General features: G+C 43.9%; 4 protein-coding genes across 4 annotated transcripts; 2 read left to right on the forward strand and 2 right to left on the reverse strand.

Moving 5' to 3' along the window:
- Window positions 1-5257: 5257 nt before the first annotated feature.
- PtA15_2A847 (uncharacterized protein) lies at window positions 5258-7211 on the reverse strand (the record flags this gene model as incomplete). The annotated part of the gene is made up of 2 exons (XM_053166909.1): window positions 5258-5504; window positions 5728-7211. 2 exons carry the CDS (start codon window positions 7209-7211, stop codon window positions 5258-5260), a joined length of 1731 nt encoding a protein of 576 aa, XP_053018085.1.
- Window positions 7212-8208: 997 nt separating this feature from the next.
- On the reverse strand, window positions 8209-9478 carry PtA15_2A848 (uncharacterized protein; the record flags this gene model as incomplete). The annotated part of the gene is made up of 2 exons (XM_053166910.1): window positions 8209-9243; window positions 9341-9478. 2 exons carry the CDS (start codon window positions 9476-9478, stop codon window positions 8209-8211), a joined length of 1173 nt encoding a protein of 390 aa, XP_053018086.1.
- Window positions 9479-10323: 845 nt separating this feature from the next.
- Window positions 10324-11858, forward strand: PtA15_2A849 (uncharacterized protein; the record flags this gene model as incomplete). The annotated part of the gene is made up of 4 exons (XM_053166911.1): window positions 10324-10797; window positions 10889-10904; window positions 10981-11635; window positions 11747-11858. The coding sequence occupies 4 exons, from the start codon at window positions 10324-10326 to the stop codon at window positions 11856-11858; spliced, it is 1257 nt and encodes a 418-aa protein (XP_053018087.1).
- A 2010-nt stretch (window positions 11859-13868) lies between these two features.
- PtA15_2A850 (uncharacterized protein) lies at window positions 13869-16951 on the forward strand (the record flags this gene model as incomplete). Its single annotated transcript, XM_053166913.1, has 7 exons — window positions 13869-14283; window positions 14503-14869; window positions 14935-15674; window positions 16358-16424; window positions 16490-16557; window positions 16640-16691; window positions 16846-16951. The coding sequence occupies 7 exons, from the start codon at window positions 13869-13871 to the stop codon at window positions 16949-16951; spliced, it is 1815 nt and encodes a 604-aa protein (XP_053018088.1).
- Window positions 16952-24331: the final 7380 nt, after the last annotated feature.

Raw genomic sequence — 24331 nt, forward strand, 5'->3', positions numbered from 1 at the left:
ATAACTGTTGTTATAAAGTGGGTGCGATGAAGTTGCTAAAATGTGTTATGAGTGAGGAGTCTGGACTTCAACCAGATGATAGTTGGTCAAAGAGGACCCCTCAGAGGTTTGTGTTATGTAATGTGAGTGTTGTGTAGAGTTGTTATTTCGTGTGTAAGTGTTTTGTAATAAGGGTGTTCAAAGTTGAAATCATAAGATTTTCAATGCATAAAATCATAAAATCATAAAACTTTCAAGTGATGATTTCATATGTACCATTCTAGAAATGTTGCTCTAATTTGAGTGCTTGGGTGCAACATATATTTTCAGCTTAGAATTTCATGATTTTATGGTGTTATGATTTTATGCAAGTCAACTTTGAACACCCTAAATGTGTGTAAAACCAAAATATAGGGTGACTAATATATTGTGGAGTGAGCAGTTGTGTACTTTGTTATAAGGAAAACTGAGTGCAGGTAGTCTGCTGGGGGGAAGTTACAACAGGGGAGGAGAGCCTCCTTTTAAAGACAACAGTGAGGGATTTTAGCTCCAGAGGAGCTCCACATGAGATATTTTAGCTAGGTACATGAGGGTTTTTGGCTAGTACATATGCTGAATGGATGGATGTGATTGGTCAGGACTGTACAGGTGATTATGGGTTATGACATGCAGGCTGAATCAGGAGGTGTGATTGGTCAGGACTGTATGTTAGTGTAGTCATGCTGTAACCAGGTCACCTGCTGCTGTTATGCAACGAAAATCCACTAGCGCATGCAGCTATCACATGCAGCTAGCATCTGCATGAGTGCCTGCATGTGTACACTGTATGTATGTAAGTGATGATGCAGCTATGTGTAAATATGTATGTAGCTATGTATGAAACCGTGTTGTGAATGTGGATTGTGTAACTGTTTGAGGTTGTAAGGGGTATTGTGAGTGTGTAAGAGTATGTAACTTCTGAGTGAGTGCCCTTAGGAGTGTTCTGTAAGGCAAGACTAGGGGTGAATTTGTCCCCAAAAGCTGAATCTTGAGGAGTATTAAGTGATTTATAAGAGGAAAAGGGAGATTAAGAGTGAAAATAATAGAAATAAGAAAAAAAAGCAGAAAATTTTGATTTTGATATATATGGGATACCATAAAGCATACCACAGCGCAACACCTGGTGGTCAGAAGCAACTACAAGAGGGTTCACCGGCAAGCTACGCCCCCCCCGCCAAACTACCATCTCCCTTGGGCTTACCCACAGCCTTTAGCTCGCTGATTAATCAGCTAGCATCGGGTCAATGTGCACTGAAAAACCATTTGTTTCAAATGCGTAGGATCTTTGACCCTCTTTGCCCTAATTGTGGGGCTAGGGAGACAGTTATTTCATTTCATGAACTTCTGTCCACAAACTAGAAGTCTTATAGGGTGTCTCTACGGAGACACCTGCAATTTCTTTGAATCCGCTTTAAAGCAGAACGGCTTGATTGGCAATTGGAAAGCTGAAGTGGCTTTATCAAAATTCCTTCAAGACTCCAAACGGTTCCCTGAGCACTTCCCCCGCTGAAGCATCCCCCCCAATGTCCGCCTCCCCTTTAAAGCTTTTTTCTCTTTTCTCTTTTCTCTAAATGTTGTCAGCCTTATATCTTTGTCCTCTTATAACACTAGCACCCGTGTAGTTGTGTTTGGTCAAAATGTGTTTGTTTCACAGAGATGTTGCTTAGATTCATAGTGTGCAATGCCATAAAAAACCCTGGTTGTAGACAAGCAACTACAGCCGTAACACCGCGGGGCGAATTCCATTCTACGCACCCACCGCAATTCCATTTAGGCCCCTCCAGGGACCTTACTGTGGTGGTAGTGTGGGGGACTCCTTCCTGCCCGGGGGCTTGGGGAGGGTGTCCCCTCTTATCTCACTTTGCTTCTTACAGGTTCAGGGAGGCGCTGGCACGTTGGTTTATCATCATGCTTCCCCTAGGCCGACTTGAGCCCCTTTGGGGGGGGGGGGGGCTCCAAGCCACCCATGTGTGGGTCAGGGGGGGGGGGGGGGCTTTGCATCCCATGTCTCTCGTGATTCCGGTGACTCCTCAGATTCTATTCCGGGTCTTGGTGGCTCAAGAGGGGTGAAAAACCCCCCGGAGCAGAAGAAAAGGAACTCCATGATTGGAAGCCACCCTATGTGCTAGGCATGGGAATTTGGCCAATTTTGTTGCCATGGGGCATGGGACAGTATCTCTTTGAACTTAACACAAGTCTGGTGTTGTGGTGTTATGGCCTGGTGTTATACCTCTCCAGGGGAGAGTTGATGCCCGCAACAATTGTGTAGTTGGGTGGTACCTTTTCTTCCTTCCCTGGGGTTTTTAAACTATGGGAGGTGCCAGCCAGCAAAACACGGCTGGTGGTCTGGAAAATTCAAAGAATGAATTTTCATCACTTTTTGAGGGGTGGCTCTCCACCCAAATGGTAAAATATCCCATCCCTCCCAGAGAGATGGCTTTGCCATCAGCCAAACACTATCACTGCAAAAAAAACTTGTTCAACTGCTTTCAGTTGACATGCAGGATACTCAAGCCAAGCTGCCATTGTAACTCCACCTGAATGCACAAGTGTCTTTGTTGGCACAGTGACTGTGCAAGGTGCACAGTGACTGTGCATTAAAGCTTGGGTTGAGTCAAACCTTGAGTAAGGCTGGTGTAACACCACAAGCTTCCTCAGAGTTACCACATGTCAACTGCTCACAGTTGACACAGTTTTTTTTGCAGTGTATTCCCATCAAAAAAACCCCAGATGGAGGGACTTTGATAAATAATTGGGTCCTGGGCCAAGCTGAAAAGAAGCTGGGACTGGGTCAAGGCTGAGGATAAGTGGCAAAAATCAGTCAAAAACATTATTCAATTTGACATTGGAGGATATTGGACAGTATTTTGTTCAGAGGGAGCTGTTGTCCCCTTTTTATCCCATTATCCAGTGGAAAAAACATTACTTGAATAGCACTGCATTACAAAATCTGGCCCTCTACAATGTAGGCCAGGCCTCAAAGCTGTTGTTACCATAAACAATAACACCCAAGGATATCAAGAGCAGGTGTTACACTACATAGATAACACTGGTTATTGTAGCCTATTGTGACTGCCTGTTTCTGCTTCTAGACATATCTTTTCACACTTTTCATGTTGTCTGCTGACCATTTGATCAGCCTCAATTTTAGCAAGGGTAAAAAATATTGACCTCAGTTTCAAAATTCTGTTTCAAGAATAAAGTAAATGATTTGTTGGATATTGGAAAGGTAAAGATGAAATATGAGGCTGAAGTAAGGATTATTGTTGATCTGTGAGTGATTGGATATCTGTTGAGTTTTTATGTATTTTGCTGACAATTTTGTTTAGGAGAGAAGAGTAAAAAGACCAGTTAGAATAATGGAACCAGTTAGAATAATGGATGGAATGGAAACAACATTCTGGAAAGCAGATCTTTGGGATATTTGTTTAATAAATGAAATGAATTGGTGTGTTTGGTTTTTTTGGAATTTATTTATTAAAGCAAGAAATTTGTAAAGTTTAATCAAAATGGTGAAGGATATCGTTTTTTGATTCTAAATCTTGCAAAACTAATGAGAGCTTATGAATTGGGAAGTTTTCTAGCAATTCTAATCTATCAAAATCAGCTTTGGTTCTGTAATATGGTTCAAATTCATCATATGAAAATTGTTGAACTATTGCATTCTTTTGACTGAAATCTCTATGGTTAAGTATGGTTTTGATGACCTTTTTAGGTAAAATTGCTAGCTTGTTTTCCTGTTCTCCGCTTCCCAAATTATCAAGAAGAAGTTGAAAGTTGACATCATAGTCTTCTTGGTAGTATTTCTTCAAGAAATTCCTTTCTGGTGTTTCAATCCATGGGAGATAGTTGTACTTGTTTGGGAAAAATACTTTGGCAAGTACTTTTGCCATGTAATGTGAATATCTCTTGGAGGTTTTTTCAAGCCAGGACTTATCTTCTAATCCAAGGATTAAAATTACTGTCAAAACTCTGTTCAAGTTGATTCCATTTGAATAAAGCTCATCTTGAAAGTCTTTTTTCATTATGACATTCAGGTATTTATTTTCATCAATTATGTGTAAGAATTCAGGATGTGCAAAATGTATTCTTGGAGAGATTCTCTCTCTGAATTCTTTCCTTCCAAAAATTGACTCAAAATAATTGGATTTAAATTGGTCATTAGATGTAATTGATGCAACACTGAAAAGAGGATGAAATCCAGCCTCCAACTTTTCTCTATCCTCAATTCCATAATCACCAAAAAAACCAAAGTTCTTTTCATATTCACGGCCATATTGTGTACCTATGTCAATGTCAGATTCAGCACCAAGTTTTTTGACTTTGTCACCAGCGTTTTGTATAAGTTTCTGGGCAAATTGCTTTGACAGGGTAAGCATTCTCCTGAAAGCCTCAGTCTCACCAACTTGATTCTTCAAAATGTGGTAAATTTTCCTGAAAATTGTTTCATCTTATATGTTTCCGTGAAATACCATGAGTTGGAACAGATGCATCTCCAATTCTTCAAGACCAATATGTTTCTCATTTTGGTTTGATTTCAAGTGATTTGAAATCAGTTCCATGAATTTTTCTTTAGATCTTCTTTCATCAAATAAATCTTCTTCACCTGGGAACCAATCTTTGTAAATTCTTGCTATTTTATCATTTTTGTTTTTGCCAGTAGCCAATGTCTTCCATTCTTTATTAATTGATGCCAATCTCCTGTTCAGTGGTATTGAAAATAATTCTCTAAATGTTCTTTGGATGCAATCTTCAGCAGTGAATAAAGTTCTTATAGATGAGCTTTCTGATGCACTTTGATTAGCATCCTTTGGAAAAAGATAAATATGTTAAGCATTGATAAATGAAGCACACTTATGAAAAAGATTGAATAAGCTGTTACTTACATTTTTTCCTTTTTTTATTCCTGCATCATCAAGATAAATATCATCTTTATTGACTGCATTTCCACCTTTTTCTCTGGAATGAATGTAGTCAAAATTGGTTCAGATTCTTATGAGGAAATTTATAAGCAAGATGATCACTTACTTTTCAAAAGATTTGTTTTTTCCTTTGTGATTTCCTCTTTGTTTCTTCTTTTTGGAACTTGATTGTAATTGTGACTCTGAGGGCTTATTTTCATCTTCTCTACTTCAAACCAAGAAATTAAATTCAGGAAAGTACAGCAAAGGCCAATGGCAAGAATCAATATCATTACAATGGGGTTGCAATAAATCAGGAATTTGAGTGAACTGGATGGCTACCTTTTCCCTTGTATGAGTTTTTCTTCTTTATTAGAATGTGGGTCTTCCACTTTGACCTCCAAATTCTTGATATTGTCTTGGGAGTCATTGGAATTACCCTCTAGATTCCTGTGTAAAGAATAATCTTCAGTATAACTGATTGAGTCAGCATGCAATTCCTTGATCTGGTTGTTACTTGTTCCTGGAATTTCTTCAATTGAAACTGCTGCTTTACTATTGGATTTTGTGGCTTTCTTCTTTTTACTACATTGTGAGGAAGATAAAATAATCTGTCATTACCCAAGTTCAATAGAATGATTTCAGATGAAGGCTAGGAGTACCTTTTTGCTGATTTATTTATTTTTCTATCAAGGTTTTGGGGGATTTGCAATTGAACTGGATGATTTTGCATCCTTCAAATCAAGTCTGAAATGTCAGTTCCCTCTTCAACTCCCAAGAATGAAATTTATCAATTTCATATACTCACTCATTTTCAAACGAATTCTTGACTCCTTTCTTGAATTCAGGAATACTAGTTAAAACAGATTGAGAGTTTTCAACTTTGGAAGCTATTGCTTTGTCCTTTGTTTTTGCTTCAGTTTTATCAGAATTTCCAGATAGTTTTGAAGCTTTTGGGCCACCTGTGATTGCTTCCCAATCCTTTGAATCCTCTTTAGAAGCGTTTGGATTCACATGGAACTCCGCAGAGCTTGTTTGAGAAGATATGTGTACATAGTTATTCACTTCTCTGAGCAGCTCTTCAACTGCTTTTGAAACCTTGGCCACCTCTGGAAATTCTTGCGATTTGATCTGGCCTTGACTTGCTGTGGGAAACTTTTCCATCTCTGACAATTCTTTCAATGGTGGTTCTGATTCTTTTTCTGCACTCCCCAATATCTTTTGAATCCCATTGGGATTTGTACCCTTCTCTACTTGGGATTCTTTTGAAGCCCCATGAGACGCTTCAGGAGCTCCTTGGGCGAGCATAATCAATTTATCATTTATTTTTTTGATCTCATGTTCAGCTAAGCTTGTGCACTGTGGTTTCAACTTCTCTCGCCTTTCTATGATCATTGCAGTATCTGGGATCTCCATATTGCTCAATTCTCGCGAAATACCAAGGGTCTCGGTTGCTTTTCTGTTTGACATTGGGGCTGTAGCTGACTCTAGAGGGCCCTGTTGAGACCCTTTTCCGCTGGAAAGGTCCTTATTGCGCCAGATTTGAGTTTTGCCCCTATTTACTTGATTGAAATTTCCAGACCCTGTGCTTTGCGTTTCACGGCCCGGCCTAGAGAAAGTGTTCCCAGGAAAGTGGCCATGTGCTACATTTCCACCTGGCGCAGGATGCCAATTGCTTGGGAAGTTCGGTTGATGTCCTATTTGTGGTGCTATACCCCCTGGGAAGCTCGGCACATGTCCCATTTGAGGCGCCATATTTCCACCCGGCCCAGGATGCCGATGGTGTGCGAAGTTTGGTATCGGTCGATGTCCTATTTGTGATGCTATGTATCCACCCGACCCAGGATGCCAATCCCCTGGGAAGTTCGGCACATGTCCCATTTGAGGTGCCGTTTGTCCATCAGGCCCGGGATGCCATTGGTGGGCGAAGTTTGTTTGATACCCCATCGGTGGCATCTGAATTGGCGGATTCGGCATCAGTTCATGAGTTCGGGCAGGATTTCCTCCCGCTGGGGTTGGCATAAACCCGCCGAAGATCATTCCTGGATAATACCAGGGCACTAAGTTCATATTGGCATCCGGTGGCTGTGGAATATTACTATAAGTCATTTGCGGGGGTATGGTAGTTGGATGGTTGACCATTCCGCTCGCAGCGGAATATGGCTCACGCCATCCCTGTTGCATTGGCTTTCCCAAAACGCTTGGTAAAAGATTGATGAGATGGAGCAGGGGGTTGGCCCCAACAGAGACAACAAGAGCTCGTGCCACATTCCTGAGCAAGCGCCTCCGCATTTTGGATATTTCTTATGTCTGACAGCTTGCAGGTAAACTAGAGCGAAAGATCATCAAATAATTAAAAGCTGAGAGTGCCACAAACAACCATCGAAGCGAACAATGGTTGCGACAACTTTCACTAGTGGCAGATCAGTGTTTTTATAGACTTCAGCTGAGCTGCAACTCTCAAAACTGATATGTATTGCGCAGCGATGAAACATTTTTGTAATCATGTGCCGTTTTTCCTGAACGTCCGGTTAAGGCTTGCCATGTTTGATCAGGAATTGTGTTTGCAATCTAGCGTCATTGACTCATCAAGTATATTTATATGTATACACACAACCAAACACCTAGGATCACACGTGTCCCAGAAGGTCCCAGAGTTGAAAAGAAAATAAATAATTCAGTGCAAGCATGGAATGACGTTTTTTGATGACGTGTTGCAAAGCTATTGGCGCTCAGACGGTATAGATAGCTCAGGATAGCTCCTTAACTTTCCGGGCCGCTCAAGTGAGTCAAACCCATGCACATATTTATTTCTCAGGAGAGAGATAAGCGGGCGATGGCCTTTTGTGACTGCTTATAACATATACAGACACGGTGGTAGCCAGATCTAGCCAGATAGACTTTGGGGCTTGTCCCTGCTCCACCAAACTCTCTGTTAATGGGACCGGAGTCGCCGACGGCAAAAATATTTTTGCTTGTATCCTTGTCTCCATGTTCAAGCTAGCTGCCGAATACACAACTGGTCACAATACAATGTTAAGGGCGAAGGTAGCGCGGAAGAAATCACTGGGAGCTCGCAAGTTGATGAAACATCTTAAGAATTATGATCAAATCAGACTTGAGGAGGGTTTTTTCCCACACGCCATACAGAAAAGGCCAAAGATGTAGGATTGAGAAGCCCAGGAGAGCTTGATAAAGTTTTAATTTTTCTAGTTTACCATTAATATGTATCATTTTATGTTTTTTAGGGTACAATAAGTATGGAAAGATGGATCAAGTGAAAGGGGGGTCATGTAGACTGAAGTCCAAGCTGATCGCGCAAAGCCATAGCTTGATCAATAGCATACTGATCCTCGACAGAGCCGACATTATATATGATCTCGGCTTCGAGGAGACCTGGTATAGGAGCCTCTGATTCAAAAGCGGAAGGAAGCGTGTCATGATCATCGTGAGGTCGAGTCTTAGAGCCAAGGGAGCGATGGGGGTTGGAGTTCGAATGTATCGCTTGAGAGGTGAGCGTTTGAATGAGCACAGGAGATAGCTCGTGGATCGGATTGAGATCTTGATCAGACTTGAGTAGATTGACAGATGCTCCTGTGAGGGGGCAGTCGGAGAAAGTGGAGGGCTTGAAAAATCTCTGGTCAGGGTCCTGATCATTTGACGGGTGTGGTGCGAGGGGGATCGATGTGCTAGATGATGATAGTATAGCTTGAGGAGGGTGTTCGATGATCCGGATGGATGAAAAGATTGGATTCAGGTTCTTGTCGACCCATTTAGCCTTATTGTGAGATTGCAATTGGGTCAGTAAAGGTTCGAGAAAGTCGTGTTTTGGCTTTGTTTGTTGGTCTTCATCTGACGCGGGGCCGTTGTCTAGAGGAACAGCTTGTTGATTTGTCAAGGTATTTGAATGAGTTGCAGGTCGATTATCAAATTGATCCAGATCTTCTAGTAAAACGATTTTGGAAGCTCCATCCCTGGCGTCATCATTAGTATTGCCGATGTGATTATCCGTGTTTCGAGATCGGAGTGAAGGATTTTTCAAGATTCGCGTTAGATAGTAGTCACTTCGAGCCTGACATTTTTCACTACAAAACCGAGGTTCTTGCGGCTGATTCGCAGATATGGTCGAGGTGACCGTCTTCCAAGTAGAAGAACTCTCAGCGGTGTCCTTGGGATAGCTAGAATTTCTTGGATTTCTGCGGATAGGAGTGACAATCGTCTTTTCCTTGGGTACTTCTAAGCAGATTGGATAGCCACACAAATTGTTCATATTCCTTTCGATTAAAATCTCATCCTCGTAGTCAGCTGGGCTGATAAATTGGACCTAAAAATACACAGCGGGTGTAGGGTCAGCTAGTTTTTCTATTTCACAAATGTTTTTTTATCATCAGAGCAAAGTAAGAGAAATAGGCAGGACGAACGGCTCGTTTAAGATCGTCTGACCCAATTGTCTTTCGGTCTGCCTCGTTATCATTGGTCAGGAAGACGATCCAATCCAGCGCAGACTCGCGCTTCGAAAACATCCGATCAAATCTGTTCTTTGATCCTGTGGCCACCATCCTCAGTTTATCATTCAAACCCTCGGCTGCTACCCGAAGTCCCTGTTGTGTGATTGTTCCTTGGCGTTCCGCTGATGGTGATTCTGATATTCTGCACGTCAATCTGATGACAAGCGAAGTGAAACACGGCAGCTCCAGAGCCTCATCAGGGTGTCACATAATTCCCCCTGTGACAGTCAGACATCAGTAAAAATACATGGATGTCTGCTTCAAACCTCTTCTCAGCAGTCACTGCCCGAGTTATCATCACATGCGTCAGACTCGAATTGCATGATAAGCTGGTCAGTTTCAGGGCGTCATTTCACCCAGTTGCTACAAGCCGGGTCTGGTGGGAGAGGTGATGGTTTAAGGGATGCCTCCAGTAGCCTACACAGTTGCACCACCTGGGCTCCTTGGGGCGGTGTGGATAGCTACTCATGTGACGTTGAATCCGATGAAACTTGAGAGAAAGACAGAAGTTTAAGTGGAGTCGAGTCATCCTTGGAACGGTCTCCCCCTCCTCCCTCGAGCATGAAGACTGCAGTGATTCGTGCCAGAAAAACACTTTTGATCCCCTATCTTCAGTCTGACAAGTTAGCATGATGCCGCAACACCTCTCATGCGGTGTCAGGATTTGCCTGCTCATTGAGGTGTGTTTTATTTTGACTCCCTTGCGAAGTTGGGGGATGTTTCAAAGATGTCGGGTTAGCAGTTCGGCCCGGTGTTGCACATACATATGCAGTTTCCAAGACCACCTTCCTCTTAAAAGAGCTTTCAGAGAAACTTCACATTTTTTCCATTGCTAAGTTCCTAGTGGGCGATCATCATTCCAATAAGCTTTGAAAAAAGGTACGGCATAGATTTCGATGCCTTCAGGCAAATCCTCCTCCAACTCTTCTTCGAATCACCCGGGGTCAAAACACTCGCACTCCAAGCCAAGCAAGCATCATGAGGATAAAAAATCGGGTCACCGCCGACATTCTCATGGGAAGCTTGTGCCAACTAGCCATTCCGGCGGTAAAATAGAACTCGCAGAGCACACAGGCTCCATCTCTCATCGTTATCAGAAGTCCGAATCAAAAGATGATCACAGACAAGAGCTCTATCAGCTGGACGAGGGATCCCAAATTTGGCGAACATCTGATGGCACCGTAATGTATTGGGAGGTCCACAAGCTATCCTATGAAGAACTCTCAGAAGCGATTTGGAATTGGGCTGAACGTGGACTGGAGCCAACCCAGAAGCTGTATATGGCAAGCCTTCGTCCTCCTCACGCTGGCCATCGATCGGGACTGTTGGACTTTTTTTGCTCCCATCGTCAAAAGCTGGTCCGTGATCATGTAAGCTGCCATTTGATTAATTTTATCCCATCACTATCCGTGAATGAAGCTCACGTGAAGTTATCTCTTGATTCCCTGAACGATTTAACAGATTCAGCGAATTTACAGTGAGTGATCTTTTCCAAGCGGACTTAATTTTTTTGCAGATTCTAAGATAAATTATTCTTCTACCCCTACTCCCAGGCGACCTCTATCTTATTTTGCGCACTTGGACCGAGCTCAAGCAATACCTAGAGCAACTAAGCGAGAAAAACGTCCCGCAAGAAAGCAGCCAAACCCTCCAAAAGATCGAGAACAGACTTACTTTCCATTTGATGGTTGCCTTGAGAGAGTATGGCGGCCTGCCTCTTGACGCGAAGCATCCAGACAAGCCCAGCTGGCCTTCATCGGGTGATAAAAATCTCAAAACGACTCGTCTTGAGCCAGCAGCTCTAGCTTCCACTTCCAACTCGACATTCACACCTAGTATCCATAGTGAGAAAAGCAGCGAAAGGGGTAAAAATACCGACAGTAAAGCAATCTGTTGTCATTGTCATCAAATATTGGACCACAAAGAAACTGAAGAGACATTAAAACATAGTACCAAGTTATCCATACCCGCATCGGCATCCACGCGTAAGGAAGAATCCTCCAACTCACGCTCTCAAACCTCAAGGTCATCCAGTCGGAAAGCGGATAACCACCGAGGTCAGTCGAAGAGCCGGAAAGGAGATGAACCTAGAAGCAAATCAAGAAGCCGAAAGGAGAGGGAAAACAAACCTGAAGCAAAAGATTTCGAAGGAAAAGATCCATCAAGCTCTACTCGGGAAGCCGCGAAAAAAAATGTGAACTCGAATCGGTAAGTAATTTCAACGTAAAGAGAAAGCTATTTGCGCTTTCGTGATTTTCTGAATGAATGTGGTTCTCTATATTCCTGATGGATGCTTGGAATTTTTCCTCAAACTCATAGAAGTCGACATTCTGAAGAGAAGAAGAGTTACGACTCGGACAATTCAAGTCTAATTTCTTTTGATTCAACGCAGTTCTCAAACGCCTTTGGAATGATATTCCATCATCGTTAATTTTCCAACTGGAGCATTTTCGAGTTCCTTTCCTCAACCTCAACCTTTCTCTCTTCTAGATATATATAAACCCAGAAACTCGGATAAAAATAAGGACCATCTCTTCAAGCTTCGGGATTATCTTGTTAACAGGGACAGTAGAAATACACAAATTTATTTTTGTTTTGCTTTTTTTTTTGTTCGGAAATAGACTATGCGCGTTGAGCTTGAAGTGGACGTTTTGCTGATTACATTTTAGGTTAGAAAAAAATAGAAAACGTATGAACACCTGAAATTCCAACCTTATACATTGCTAAATGTTCAAGGGGGGGATTCACAATTGAATGTTACAAATCTTTGGAGGTCAATTTAACTGTTAAGGCAGTTATGAACAAAATTTTAAAATTTTAGCAAGCTGTCTGGGATGGGTGTTGCTCATCAATCAGTGCAGCTTCCCAATTTAAAAAAAATCATAAACATGTTAAAATGTGCTCTAAAGTTTTGCAAATTTCAATTGTGAACCCCCCTATAACTGTGTCACTTGATAACACAATCACGACAAAAACTATTTGTTGGAGCTGTGAAAAAAGGTGGTGAGGATGTGGAGAAAATGGGCCAAGAGGAAAAAGGCTCAGCAACTGAGAATGAGGAAAGGGAGCCCTAAAAGGGGGCTAAGGCTGCTAGCTTGTGTAGAGACTGTAAAACAAAGATGTGTCTGGTGAGAGTCAAACTCACAATCTCAGCTATGCAGAGACACATACTAGAGTGCTACCTTTACCAACTAGAATGGCCCGCAAGGAGGTGAAAAACCAACAATTTTGTCACACTGAGGTTTTCTTGCGCGTGACTGCGCAAGTAGCTGCATTCACTGCAGATTTGTTGCTGGCAAAACATCAGTGCAACAAAATCCGCATTTTGTCACCTGCTTGCGGGCTGTGCAACTCGGCTACAGACACTTGTGGCTGCCAGTTGGGTGGTTGGTTGGTAGTGCTCATGGGTTGATCCAACAGCCCACCATACTGTGGTGATACATCATGTTAGCAGATTAACAGACAACTCAACAGCTTGTGCGGGGGAAAAAGGCACACACACTACAAGAGGCTGGATGTTGATCTCAGGGAACAGGCACAGAGAACTGATGAGGTTTGTTTCTTCTGTAAAACAGAGATTATAAACTATTACAACTGGGGGACAAGTTGTGGGCAGAAGGCAAACATGCATATTCATCTGGAGGGGGGAGAAAGGAGTGAAAGATGTGTGACAGGGAGAGAAATGGAAACCTGGGCAGTTGTAGTTTTGAAAAAGGTTGTGTTTGTCAGCATCACTGGAGGACTTCCTGCCAATTTAGAAAGCAGGCCATTTTCTATTTTCTATTTCTAATTTCTACTTCTTAGCATAGGAACCACTTCTGCTCTCCTTCAAAAATGGAAAATAGCATTTAGCTGGTATTCCAAACCAAAGGGAAGTCCTCCATTATTATGCAATAAATATCACTGTGAAAAAAAACTCAAGAAACTGCTGCCAGTTGACATGCAATATTATTAGCGGGATTCAAAGTAGACCCACACATGCCACTTGCAAGGCAAGGCAAGCCGGCGTTCAACTCAAATGTTGAAAGTTGACTTGCAGTCTCCCCGCAAAACTGGGTTATGCAAAGTGACCTGCATGCACGCACTGGTCTACTGTGAAACCCCCTATTACAAAGGTGCTGTAATATTGCATGTCAACTGACAGCAGTTTCTTGAGTTTTTTTCACAGTGAATAATTGCCGCATGTCCCTTTACATTATGCAAAACATCATTTTTCAGCGTGATCATTTGGAATTAAACTGTCAACCTTTATGACAGCTTACTTACAAAAAATTATCCTAAACAAATGTGTTTTACAGTGTGTTTTGACATTATGCAGTGTAATACAATGCCGCCAAACACGGCCTAGATTAGATCTTTAGGCTGTTCAGACTCAAAGAAGCTGTTGGAGTACATGCGCTGTCACAAAATTCCCGTTGGCTCCGGCTGTGGAACTGAGTGTATGTACGCAGCATGCGGAAGCATCAAACCAAATGTGTTGAGGCCCGGCCAAGAACATTCTGCGCAAGTTGGCGCGCGGAGTGCGGTGGACCAGCATGAGCCGCACTGCGGAAGCGCATCTGCACCCGGTCTCAAGCCCTCGGGTCTCTGTCCCACCAACCATCAAATCCACCGAATCCCCCTTTCACCACATCCCCATTCACTTCCCCCCTGCACCCACACCAGCCAATCCTCACATCTCGAGGTCCATTCAATAATCTGGGACACTTCATTCTACTCTAGTCAATCCTACTTCAACATGTCATATGGTGGCGGTTACGGCGGAGGCGGCAACTCAAGCGGCTATGGTATGCACAAACTCAACATGATCTTCATCCTGACCGGCCGCTTACTTTCACTACTCACGCACTTCACAGGTGGACATAGTTCCGGGGGCTATGGTGGTGGTGGCGGCGGATACGGCGGCGGCGGAGGCTACGGCGGCAGCAGTGGCGGCGGCTATGGCGGCGGCGGGGGAGGTTACGGCGGTGGTGGTGTATGTTTGACCTCTTCTGTCCCGGTTTTACTCAGAGAAGCTGAGGTCACATGTGTGCTGGTTTTACTCATTCACTAGGGTGGAGGCGACCGAATGTCAGGCCTTGGCAGCGGCTTGGGACGTCCCAAGTGGGATAACTCGACCTTGACCAAATTCGAAAAAAACTTCTATGTCGAAGACTCACGGATCAGCGCTCGTTCGGAGCGTGAAATCGACCAATTCCGTGCCGAAAAAGAGATTCAGGTGTTCGGGAAGAATATTCCCAAGCCCGTCTCGAATTTCAGCGAGGCGGGTTTCCCGGACTACATCATGAGCGAGATTCGCAACGCTGGATTCAATGCCCCGAGTCCCATTCAATGCCAAGCTTGGCCCATGGCCCTCAGTGGTCGCGATGTGGTGGCCGTTAGTGCCACCGGATCGGGAAAAACCATTGCCTTTTCTATCCCGGCCATGATCCACATCAATGCGTAAGCTAAAGTTTCAACCTGGTTATCTGCAACGTCACGCTGATCGAGCATGCTCCCAATCCTAGCCAACCCCTCCTAGCTCCGGGCGACGGACCCATCGTTTTGATCCTTGCCCCAACTCGTGAGCTGGCCGTGCAAATCCAAGGCGAATGCACCAAATTCGGAGCCTCGTCCCGCATCCGGAACACGTGCGTTTACGGAGGCGTTCCCAAGGGCCAACAAATTCGAGACCTCACTCGCGGGGCAGAGATTGTGATCGCCACTCCCGGTCGTCTGATCGATATGCTCGAAAGTCGCAAAACAAATCTGCATCGAGTCACGTATCTTGTCATGGACGAGGCAGACCGCATGCTCGATATGGGTTTCGAGCCTCAGATCAAGAAGATTGTCGAGCAAATCCGACCCGATCGTCAAACGCTCATGTTTTCGGCTACCTGGCCCAAGGAGGTCCAGCGATTGGCCAGCGAATATCTGAAGGATTTCATCCAGGTCAACGTTGGAAGTCTTGAACTCACTGCCAACATCAACATCACCCAAATTGTAGAGGTGTGCAGTGACTTCGAGAAGAGAGGCAAGCTGATCAAGCATCTCGACAAGATCTCATCCGAATCCGCCAAAGTACTTATCTTTGTCGGAACAAAGCGAGTGGCCGACGATCTGACCAAATATCTGCGTCAAGATGGATGGCCGTCACTTGCGATTCATGGTGACAAGCAGCAGCAAGAACGTGATTGGGTGCTCGAGGAGTTCAAGAGTGGCCGTAGTCCTATCATGATCGCCACCGATGTCGCCTCGCGTGGTTTAGGTATGTATTCTCAGTTTCCCCTCCCCGCGGCGGAAGATCGATGGGGCTGTGGAATGTGCATCACTGCATCTTCCCGGGGGGTCGCGTATTCATTTGCGCCACCTCGCATGAGTTGGGCCGGACCACGACTTTCACGAGTTTGGTCCAAGCCCCTGCCTGACAGTACCTTTGCCATTTCTGTTGCATTTGCGGGTGCAACAGCGGCATTATAGGTCGTTTGCTTTGCCTGGCACGAAACGCTATATCTGTTTCGCAAGATGCCTTGAAGCACGCAGGTAGTGTTCTGTCAGTCTAGTGTCGCAGTTTGTCTCCTGGTAGCTTTCTCCGGATTTGTTTGCGCTATCATCACTAGGACCTCTTCTCTGGCTGTTAGGGGTCGTCGCTAGATTTGTTCTTTGGTCCACTGAGTGGTAAGACATTTACTGTGCGACTAACCAAGCGTCAATGTGGTCATGGAAGATGGCGTGAGGAATTCGAGGAGCTGGCAAGAGGGACATTCCAACGCACGCAGATAGAACCGACTCGCACCCGAAGGCATAGAAGATTGAATGATCAATCAAGAATCTATGGGTAGCAGCCGAGCTCTTCCTTCCGATCCCACCCCTTCCCCCGCGTCTACCGCGTTCAGCGGCGCCTCTGTGTTTTACTCACATATCTTTTCCTGATACTTGAATAAATGCCAGACGTCAAAGACATCGCCTATGTTATCAATTATGACATGCCCAACGGTATTGAAGACTACATCCATCGGTAAGCTCTGATCTCGGTTTTTACTGCCTTGTCATACGTCTGACCGTAGTGTTTCCAATCATCAGGATCGGTCGAACCGGGCGTGCTGGCCGAACAGGCACAGCCTACAGCTATATTAGCGCCGATCAGAGCAGTGAGCTGCACAATTGGCCCCCCCTTCCTATCTAGTCAAATCGTTTCTGACCTATGTTTTTTTTTTTTTTTCCTTTTGCTAGAGCTGGCCCGAGAGTTGGTCAAGATCCTCAAAGACGCCAACCAAGTTATTCCGTCCGCCTTGATAGAAATGGCATCAATCGGAGGCGGTGGCGGTGGTGGACGCCGAGGAGGCGGTGGAGGATATGGCGGTGGACGTGGTGTAAGTTTTGACGGGCTCCTACACGGAATAGATCCGTTCACTGATGCGCAACTTGTCCGATACCAGGGAGGAGGGGGTGGTAGATATGGCGGCGGAGGTTCCGGTGCGAACTCTTACGGCATGGGCCGCGGAGGTGGCGGAGGTGGCGGTTCACGGTGGTAATATGCTGTGAAGGAAACTCGCCCGTTTCTCTTCCCAAGCGTGTTTAAGACCGTGAACTGCCAGCTCTCCTCGCCTCTAGCTCCTCAATTTTCTGACCCTTGTACGATGAAGGATTCCACAGATCATCTGGATATTGTATCTCGATTGCTGCCTTTGATCCATGATTTACAAACCTCAACCTCCCTGAGGGATTCGTCGCTTCCTTTTGTTTTATCCCTGATTTTCCTTCCTTCTATTAGATGATGCAACGCTTCCGAGCAACATAGAAATTGGCAATTGCAGCTAGCTAGGTCCAACTCCCACACCCTCAACGATCTCACATGGAAGACTTCCATCGTGAGGAAATTGATGTGGGAGAGAGTGCAGTTTTCAAAAAAAAGAAGAAGAAAAAAAAAAGCGGGAAAATCACGTTGTGAATGCCTCAAAAGGAGTTTGAATCTTTCACAATTTGACTTGTTCAAGTCAGGATTTTCTGCCCAATGTATGTACAATTTTGCAAGGTACCATCTTTACAAGGTCATACCTTGCACAAGTTCCTTGCAAAAATGCACCTCAGTTTCTTCATACAGCAATGGCAGAAAAGCTTGCCAAATTTTGTGGCTGAAATGATTTCTGCAATTCAGCCACAGGCCTGTACAGCTTCACTGTCCAGGCAGTCAACACCTGTTTGGGCGGCTGGTTTTGCTTGACATGGGTGCTGTGCCTGGCAAGGGGCAAGGGAGGCAGGAGTGGCGAGGGCCCGCATCAAGGTAAAATTGCTCTAGGAATCCAATGGTGGGGCCCTTGGGGCTCCAAAGAAGAAACTAGGGTTTTTCTTCTGATGGCATCCCTGACGTACAGGCCGAGCCATACAGGCTTTGAGGCTGAAATCAGCGGTCCAAAAGCTGACCGCAAGCTTTTCTGCCATTGCTGTATGCAATTTTACAAGGGACTTTTCACAAGGACTTTGGTTACAAGGTGGAAATTTGGAAAACACCTTGTAAAATTACACATTGGCTGGTGTACCTTGTAAAAAAAATCAATATCCCCATTTTTTGCCTCTCTAGTGACTTGATTACTTTTTTTTGGAAATTTGCTATCACAACAAAAAAATTGCTGTCTGTTGAAATTCAAGATGGTCTGGGATAATGGTGATTCAAATTCCACCAAAGTACATAGACCCCGTTTGGATGCTGTGTTATACATGATAAATGTGCCTACTTATCATGTGCAACCCCCGGAGTTTCCAAAATTTTGGTGGAGACGGTATGGAACTCTGGCCGGTGCTAGGCCGGCAGCAGTTCAGGGAGGGGAATGGGAAAGAAATGAGTAGCTTGCGTATGCCCTCCGGTGATGCTTGGCCGTGAGTGAGCGCTGAGAGTTGTGTAAGCGTGGGGGGGGGTTTTGATTTTACGACGGCTGGAGATGCGCGTCGGCGGGTTTTGTTTTGAGAGGGAGCCGGGGATACTGCCGGCAGGGTGTGATCTAAACCAAAGAGTTGGAGGAGATCTGCGTTGGCGGGGTAATGAACTTTAAAGGAGGAGAAACTTCAGGCAAACAGCTTGCCAAGACATATAACTTTGATTTTGATGGGAAAACTGAAAATTATGGTTCAGAGTGGTCCATGCCGCTCCAAAGCCTGAGTTCAAACTGAACTCAAACCTTGGAGTTGGTGACATGTAGCAGACATCTCATCACAACCTAGCGCGCACAAGTGCGCTACAAACAAGACAGGACAGAAGACAGAACAGAACAACAACAAAACAAAAACCAAGACCAACCCTCCTCATCCAAACCTGTCCAACGCGCGCAGAGTGAAAAATAGAAAGCAAACAACATGAAGAAAAGAAAACTGACCAAGGAGAACAGAAACAAAGGAAAAGAAAGGAGGAAGGGAAAGAAAACCTGAAGCGCCTTGAGGATGCGCGCCACACCGCGCTATTGAAACTTGAGGAGGCCTTGAGGGCTGAAAGCTTGAATCTTGCTGTCTTGAGTCTTGACGTCCTCTGGCGCGCGCCATGCGCAAAGAAATCCTCAATTTGCCCCGTGTACTGATCTGTCCACCACAACGGGGGGCAAACTTTGGGTTGCACGTGATAAATTTGCCCATTTATCATGTATAAGCCTAAGGGGTGTGTCCAAATGGGGCCATAGTATGTAATTTTTCTCTGCACAGTTCCTGTGCATTGAAGATTTGTTGAAGTAACCTATGACAAAGTTCCAATTAAACACTATAATTGGGTTGGTTTTCAAATTGTTTTTGCTGAAAACTGCCATATTTCTGCGCATCATGTCACAAAAGTGGAATGACATGCACCATTCAATTCCTGGGGGGCTGACCAGAATTCCTTCATCATCCAAATGCTACCCTCTGTTTAGCCATGTTTTGAGGAATTATGACAAGGTGTTCTTGGTGTGTCCTTTAGAAGTGTCAATCAGTATGGGAAGTTGGCATCCACCATCAAAGTTCAAGTCTATAGGAGAGGAAGAGAGGATCTGTGGAGCGGAGTTCTGGGGGTTCTCAATCCAAGATGGTAGATTGCAGGATGAGGAAGTGGTCTGGGATCTTCAGGCTCTTGAGACTTGAGAGTGCCTTCTGTCAGATGCAAATTGTGGAACTCAGACTGGTGCTGGGCTGTTGGCAGTTACTGGAAGGGATGTTGCACCATCAGCGCTGCCTTTGCAGTGGTCCGGAAAAGAGATAAGGAATTGAGATAGCGGAAGTTGGAGGGGGGAATTTGTTGAGAGACAACGGGGGTTAGATTCCCGTTGGTGTTAGTGTGTTGTTGAGGATCTGAAAGGGAAAGGAGCCCAGCAAAAAAAGGTCCAGGAGATGTGATCTTCAGAGGATTCAGAAAGGACTTGAGGTGGCTGAGATACTTGGAAAGCTCAGAAGCTGCGGGTTAGGATCATTAAAATTTGGAATCTTGATGAGTGATCTGAGAAGGTGCAGACAAAGTCCCATGCAGCCCCATAATCTGAGTTCAAGCTGAACTCAGACTCTGGGGACTGTGACAAGCTGCAGGACAAGTCATCATACACCCACGAGCCTCTGCATGCACAAGAACAACAAGAGAAGACAAAGATAAAACCAAGAAGACAAACAACAAAACTGCACAAAACCAACCAACTGTTAGAATTCTAGTCCACTCACAGTCTCAAATATTTACCTAGTCTATTATCTTAAAATTATCATGTTAATTAAGACGTGTAGTTCTTAATTTTATTGCTCTAGACATGTAGTTCTAGAGAGGTTTCTTTATTTTAGACATGCAGCTCTAAAATATTTTTCCTCTTACTGAGACATGTAGTTTATCAGGTTGTATCTATCTGTCACAGGCGTGACATGCTAGTCTAGTACTTTGTCTTCTCTGATGTCATTGTAATAAGATTATTGAGTCAGTCTGACTCAATACTGTCAGAGCATTATTTCTTGTTGACCACCTTAAGAATTATCAACAAAAGTAAAGTCCCAAGAGCTCCTCTTTCAAAATTTCTTCCTCATCTTTTGCTCAATCCAACGACAGGTCTTTAAACCTAACACCAACCATCTGCAAACCCATCCAAAACGCGCATATAACAGCAGAAAAAGACAAAAAAAGACAAAAAAAGACAAAAAAAGACAAAAAAAGACAAAAAAAGACAAAAAAAGACAAAAAAAGACAAAAAAAGACAAAAAAAGACAAAAAAAGACAAAAAAAGACAAAAAAAGACAAAAGAAAGACAAAAAAAGACAAAAAAAGACAAAAAAAGACAAAAAAAGACAAAAAAAGACAAAAAAAGACAAAAAAAGACAAAAAAAGATAAAAAAAGATAAAAAAAGATAAAAAAAGATAAAAAAAGATAAAAAAAGATAAAAAAAGATAAAAAAAGATAAAAAAAGATAAAAAAAGATAAAAAAAGATAAAAAAAGACAAAAAAAGACAAAAAAAGACAAAAAAAAGACTAAAAAAAGACAAAAAAAGACAAGAAAAATAAGAGGAAACAAAACAAGATCCAGAAAAAACCACATCTGTTGAGGGTAACATAGGTGACACAAGATCTAAGAGAGATGACAATATGTTGTGGACATGGTCCAGCACATTGAGTCAAGGTGTAATTATCATTCAGTGAGGGAAACAACTAGACTATATACATGCACAATATAGACTGATTTGTGGGTGTATAGATTAGAAGCATAATACATAGTGGAATGCTAATAAAATATCTCAACAACATCTGCACTGACACGCTGCCATGCACAGCAGAATGAGTCCTGAAACATCTTGAGCCTTGCGCACCTGCCACACTGATTGATCTTGAGGCACCACGTTTTGAATTCTTCATTACTGAAATTTGAATCTTGCTCCTTACCTGAATCCTGTAAACTTTGAAAATCACACGCGCCAAGGGAGCCACAAAAAAGGTCACCACAATGTGTAAGCTATGTACATGGAAGCATGCGCTGCGTGTTGAGGCCTATAGCAGTAACACCGCCAAAGCATTCTGCTGCGGAGCAGACCTAATGATGATACTGTAGAAACCTAATCATGATGTACTTAGTTCAACTTACTTTCATACGTTGTACATTATTCATCATCATTTGTTCCCTACTCGTAAACTCACATCATATCCACTAGGTATGCCTCAGGTCTTTTTCTCTCATCACCGCTCCTTTGATCATGTCTCACCCTGTTCCTCACTCTCACTAGGTGTGCCTCCACCATGCTGTCTTGTCCCTATGTTCGCGTTGCTCAGTGTTACTGCTGTCATCACAGGTGTGCCTCCACCATGCTGTCTCGTCCCTCTGTTCACGTTGCTAACAGTGTTACTGCTGTCATCACAGGTGTTTTTGTTGTCCCCAGCTTGTCGCCCATTACTGCGGAGCCCGCGCCACAGCTCATAACAGTAACTATCAGCATGAAAAATCAAGTCTTGCTAGATTAGAGATGCCCACACTGAAATCAAGTCAAATTAATCACTTCTCCACCATAGCTCCAGTTTTACTACAACTCCACTAAAGTTGGCCATTTTTCAATCATTAAGGATTGAAACAAAGTTGAATTGTATATCTAATGGGTAGCAGGCTAAATTTAGCTTCTGTTACCTGTAATCCAAGAATGATAAATTTTTCCTGGTGTATAAAATCAAAATTTATAATTTTTCAACAGTGCCTGGAGATGGAATCAGTGGTTGTTCAGATTGAAAGATTTCAGAGGACTAAGATATTCAATTATTGACGTTAGACTTATAGACTTCTGTATTTAAACTTAAAAGAAGTGAGTGATTTGTTTACCCAAGAGAAGGAAGAATGACCGCTCAGACTGTACTGGATTTTGAAAACACTGTAACAAAAGAAAAAAGAAGGTTAACAAAGTTGCTCTTGATGATGAGATTGTTTTTGACGATAATTTATTTTCTTGCCAAATTGGAAAAAACCAATTGATGAGTTCAAGAGAAAGGGTTACTTGGAGCAGCAAGGATGATTTGGGATGAATTTGCTGTAGGTCCAAGAAGAAACCTTTTTTGGTTTGATTTGATGAAGAGCAATGTGAGTGAGAGGAGATAGAGAAAAAGAGAAGGGAAGAAGTGAATTCAGAGAGATATCTTGAGGAGAGGAATGTAGACTGGATTTGAGCAAAGGCCGGGCGGTGTGGTGAATTATATAGGCATGCGTGGTAGAATGTCCACTCGGGGATAGTGCCGGTGGGAATGCACAGAGCGGCTCAGGCAGAGTGCATTCCGGTGACATAAGCACTGAGGATGATGTCAGAAAAGCATGCTAATAAAGCTTACGGAAAGTCACACACGGACTGGAATGCACGGATTGCGGATTACAGATTTGGATCGGGTATTTGGACCGGAGCGGAAAAGACAGGGCTGGACTGTGGTGAACTACACACGTGGACTGGTAGCTGCAGTGCGTCAGCAGGTGATCCACAACAGCCGAAGCGGGTTCCACCAGCGGGTTGAACTGGGGTGGAGGCGGTGGTGAGAGACTGACTGGCAGAGGTCAAGCATTGGAGATGAGCAGAGTCTGGGAGAATGACGTGCGGAAAGCAGGCGGAGCTGAAGGAATAGTGCGGGAAAGTGTCAGATTTGCGGGATCAGGTGGGAACGGTGACATGCGTGGAGGGAAGGAAGGGAAAAGGCTCATGGATTTCTCTTCTCTTTCCGGATCCTACTATCCTATCATCTTACGGATTACTCATTATTGTACTTACACGGACAAATGTACTAGAGTATTAGGAAAGTTATATGTGAACTTATCTTTATTTTCAGAGCTACTTGCGGATTCTGTGCTTGCAGAGTGCGGAGCTTTTATTCACTCGCAGATTATTACGCTATAGATAAGGCTCAGAGAGGAGCGCTGAAGGCTAGCGGATAGTAGCAGTGCGGAGCCAAGACCCCAATAATCACACAGCATGGACACAAATATTCTTGACCAGGGCGGTTAGCGGCCATTTCCACCGACATACCAGCCTTTATTCTCACAGCATCTGAGGCAGAGAGAGAGATAGAAGAGCAATTGTCATGGTGACTGTGGTTGTGTAGGCTGCTGAGGAGAGAGTCTGAGATTGAGACAAGGCAATATTTTATAGCTGTCAGGTTGAGGGTTGAGTTGTGGTTGAGCTTTGTTGAGAATATGAAAGATGGCCAGCTTGTGGTTGTTGAGAGCAGTTTTACAGTCCAAGATGGGAATAAAGCGGAGCAAGATCGGGAAGAGGCAGAGCAAGGATGGTGTGTGATGTTTGAATGGTTTTGGAGATGTGAGACAGAAGAGAAGAAAAGAGGAAACAGATAGAGTCGGGTAGGATACAAGGAATGGGAGCAAGTGTTCACAGTTGTGCGCAACAGAGCAGAGATCACAAGTGCCAAGCTGGGCAAATTCCAACAGTAAGACCCAAAAAGTGATAGGTGTGGTTGGCTGAAGATGAGTTTGTTGATGAAAAATTATAAGGGTGAATTTCTGTTATAAGGGTGTTAAGATTGTGTAAGGGTGACTGGAATTGGTGAGTGATGAACTCAGGAACTGACAACTTGGGGGGGGGGGGGGGGGGGAGGTAAGAGTCTCAGGGACTCTTCACTGAACAGGATGGAGGGGCTTGGAGGAGGCTCTAGAGCTAGAATTCTGTGTCCAATGGGTCTTTTATTTAACTAGCGCCAGTTATAGAGAGAACAGTTAGCCAGAAGATCTCTCCTATATACAAGTCTTTTTTATGAGTCAAGAAAGACAGGCAGTGCCAGTAGAGAGAACAGTTAGCCAGAAGATCTCTACTGGGCTGGGAGAGAGAATGAGAGCAGACAAGTATCTGTTATGCTTATGTAAGATTGTGACAGGTCTTGTGAAACTCCGCAGAAGGCGGGGGCTTCACAGGGGGGCTCCTTATATAGACAAATATGAGGGCTTTTGGCTATAAGGGGGCTCCTG

Source organism: Puccinia triticina, chromosome 2A, assembly GCF_026914185.1.
Source record: "Puccinia triticina chromosome 2A, complete sequence".
Taxonomy (NCBI): domain Eukaryota; kingdom Fungi; phylum Basidiomycota; class Pucciniomycetes; order Pucciniales; family Pucciniaceae; genus Puccinia; species Puccinia triticina.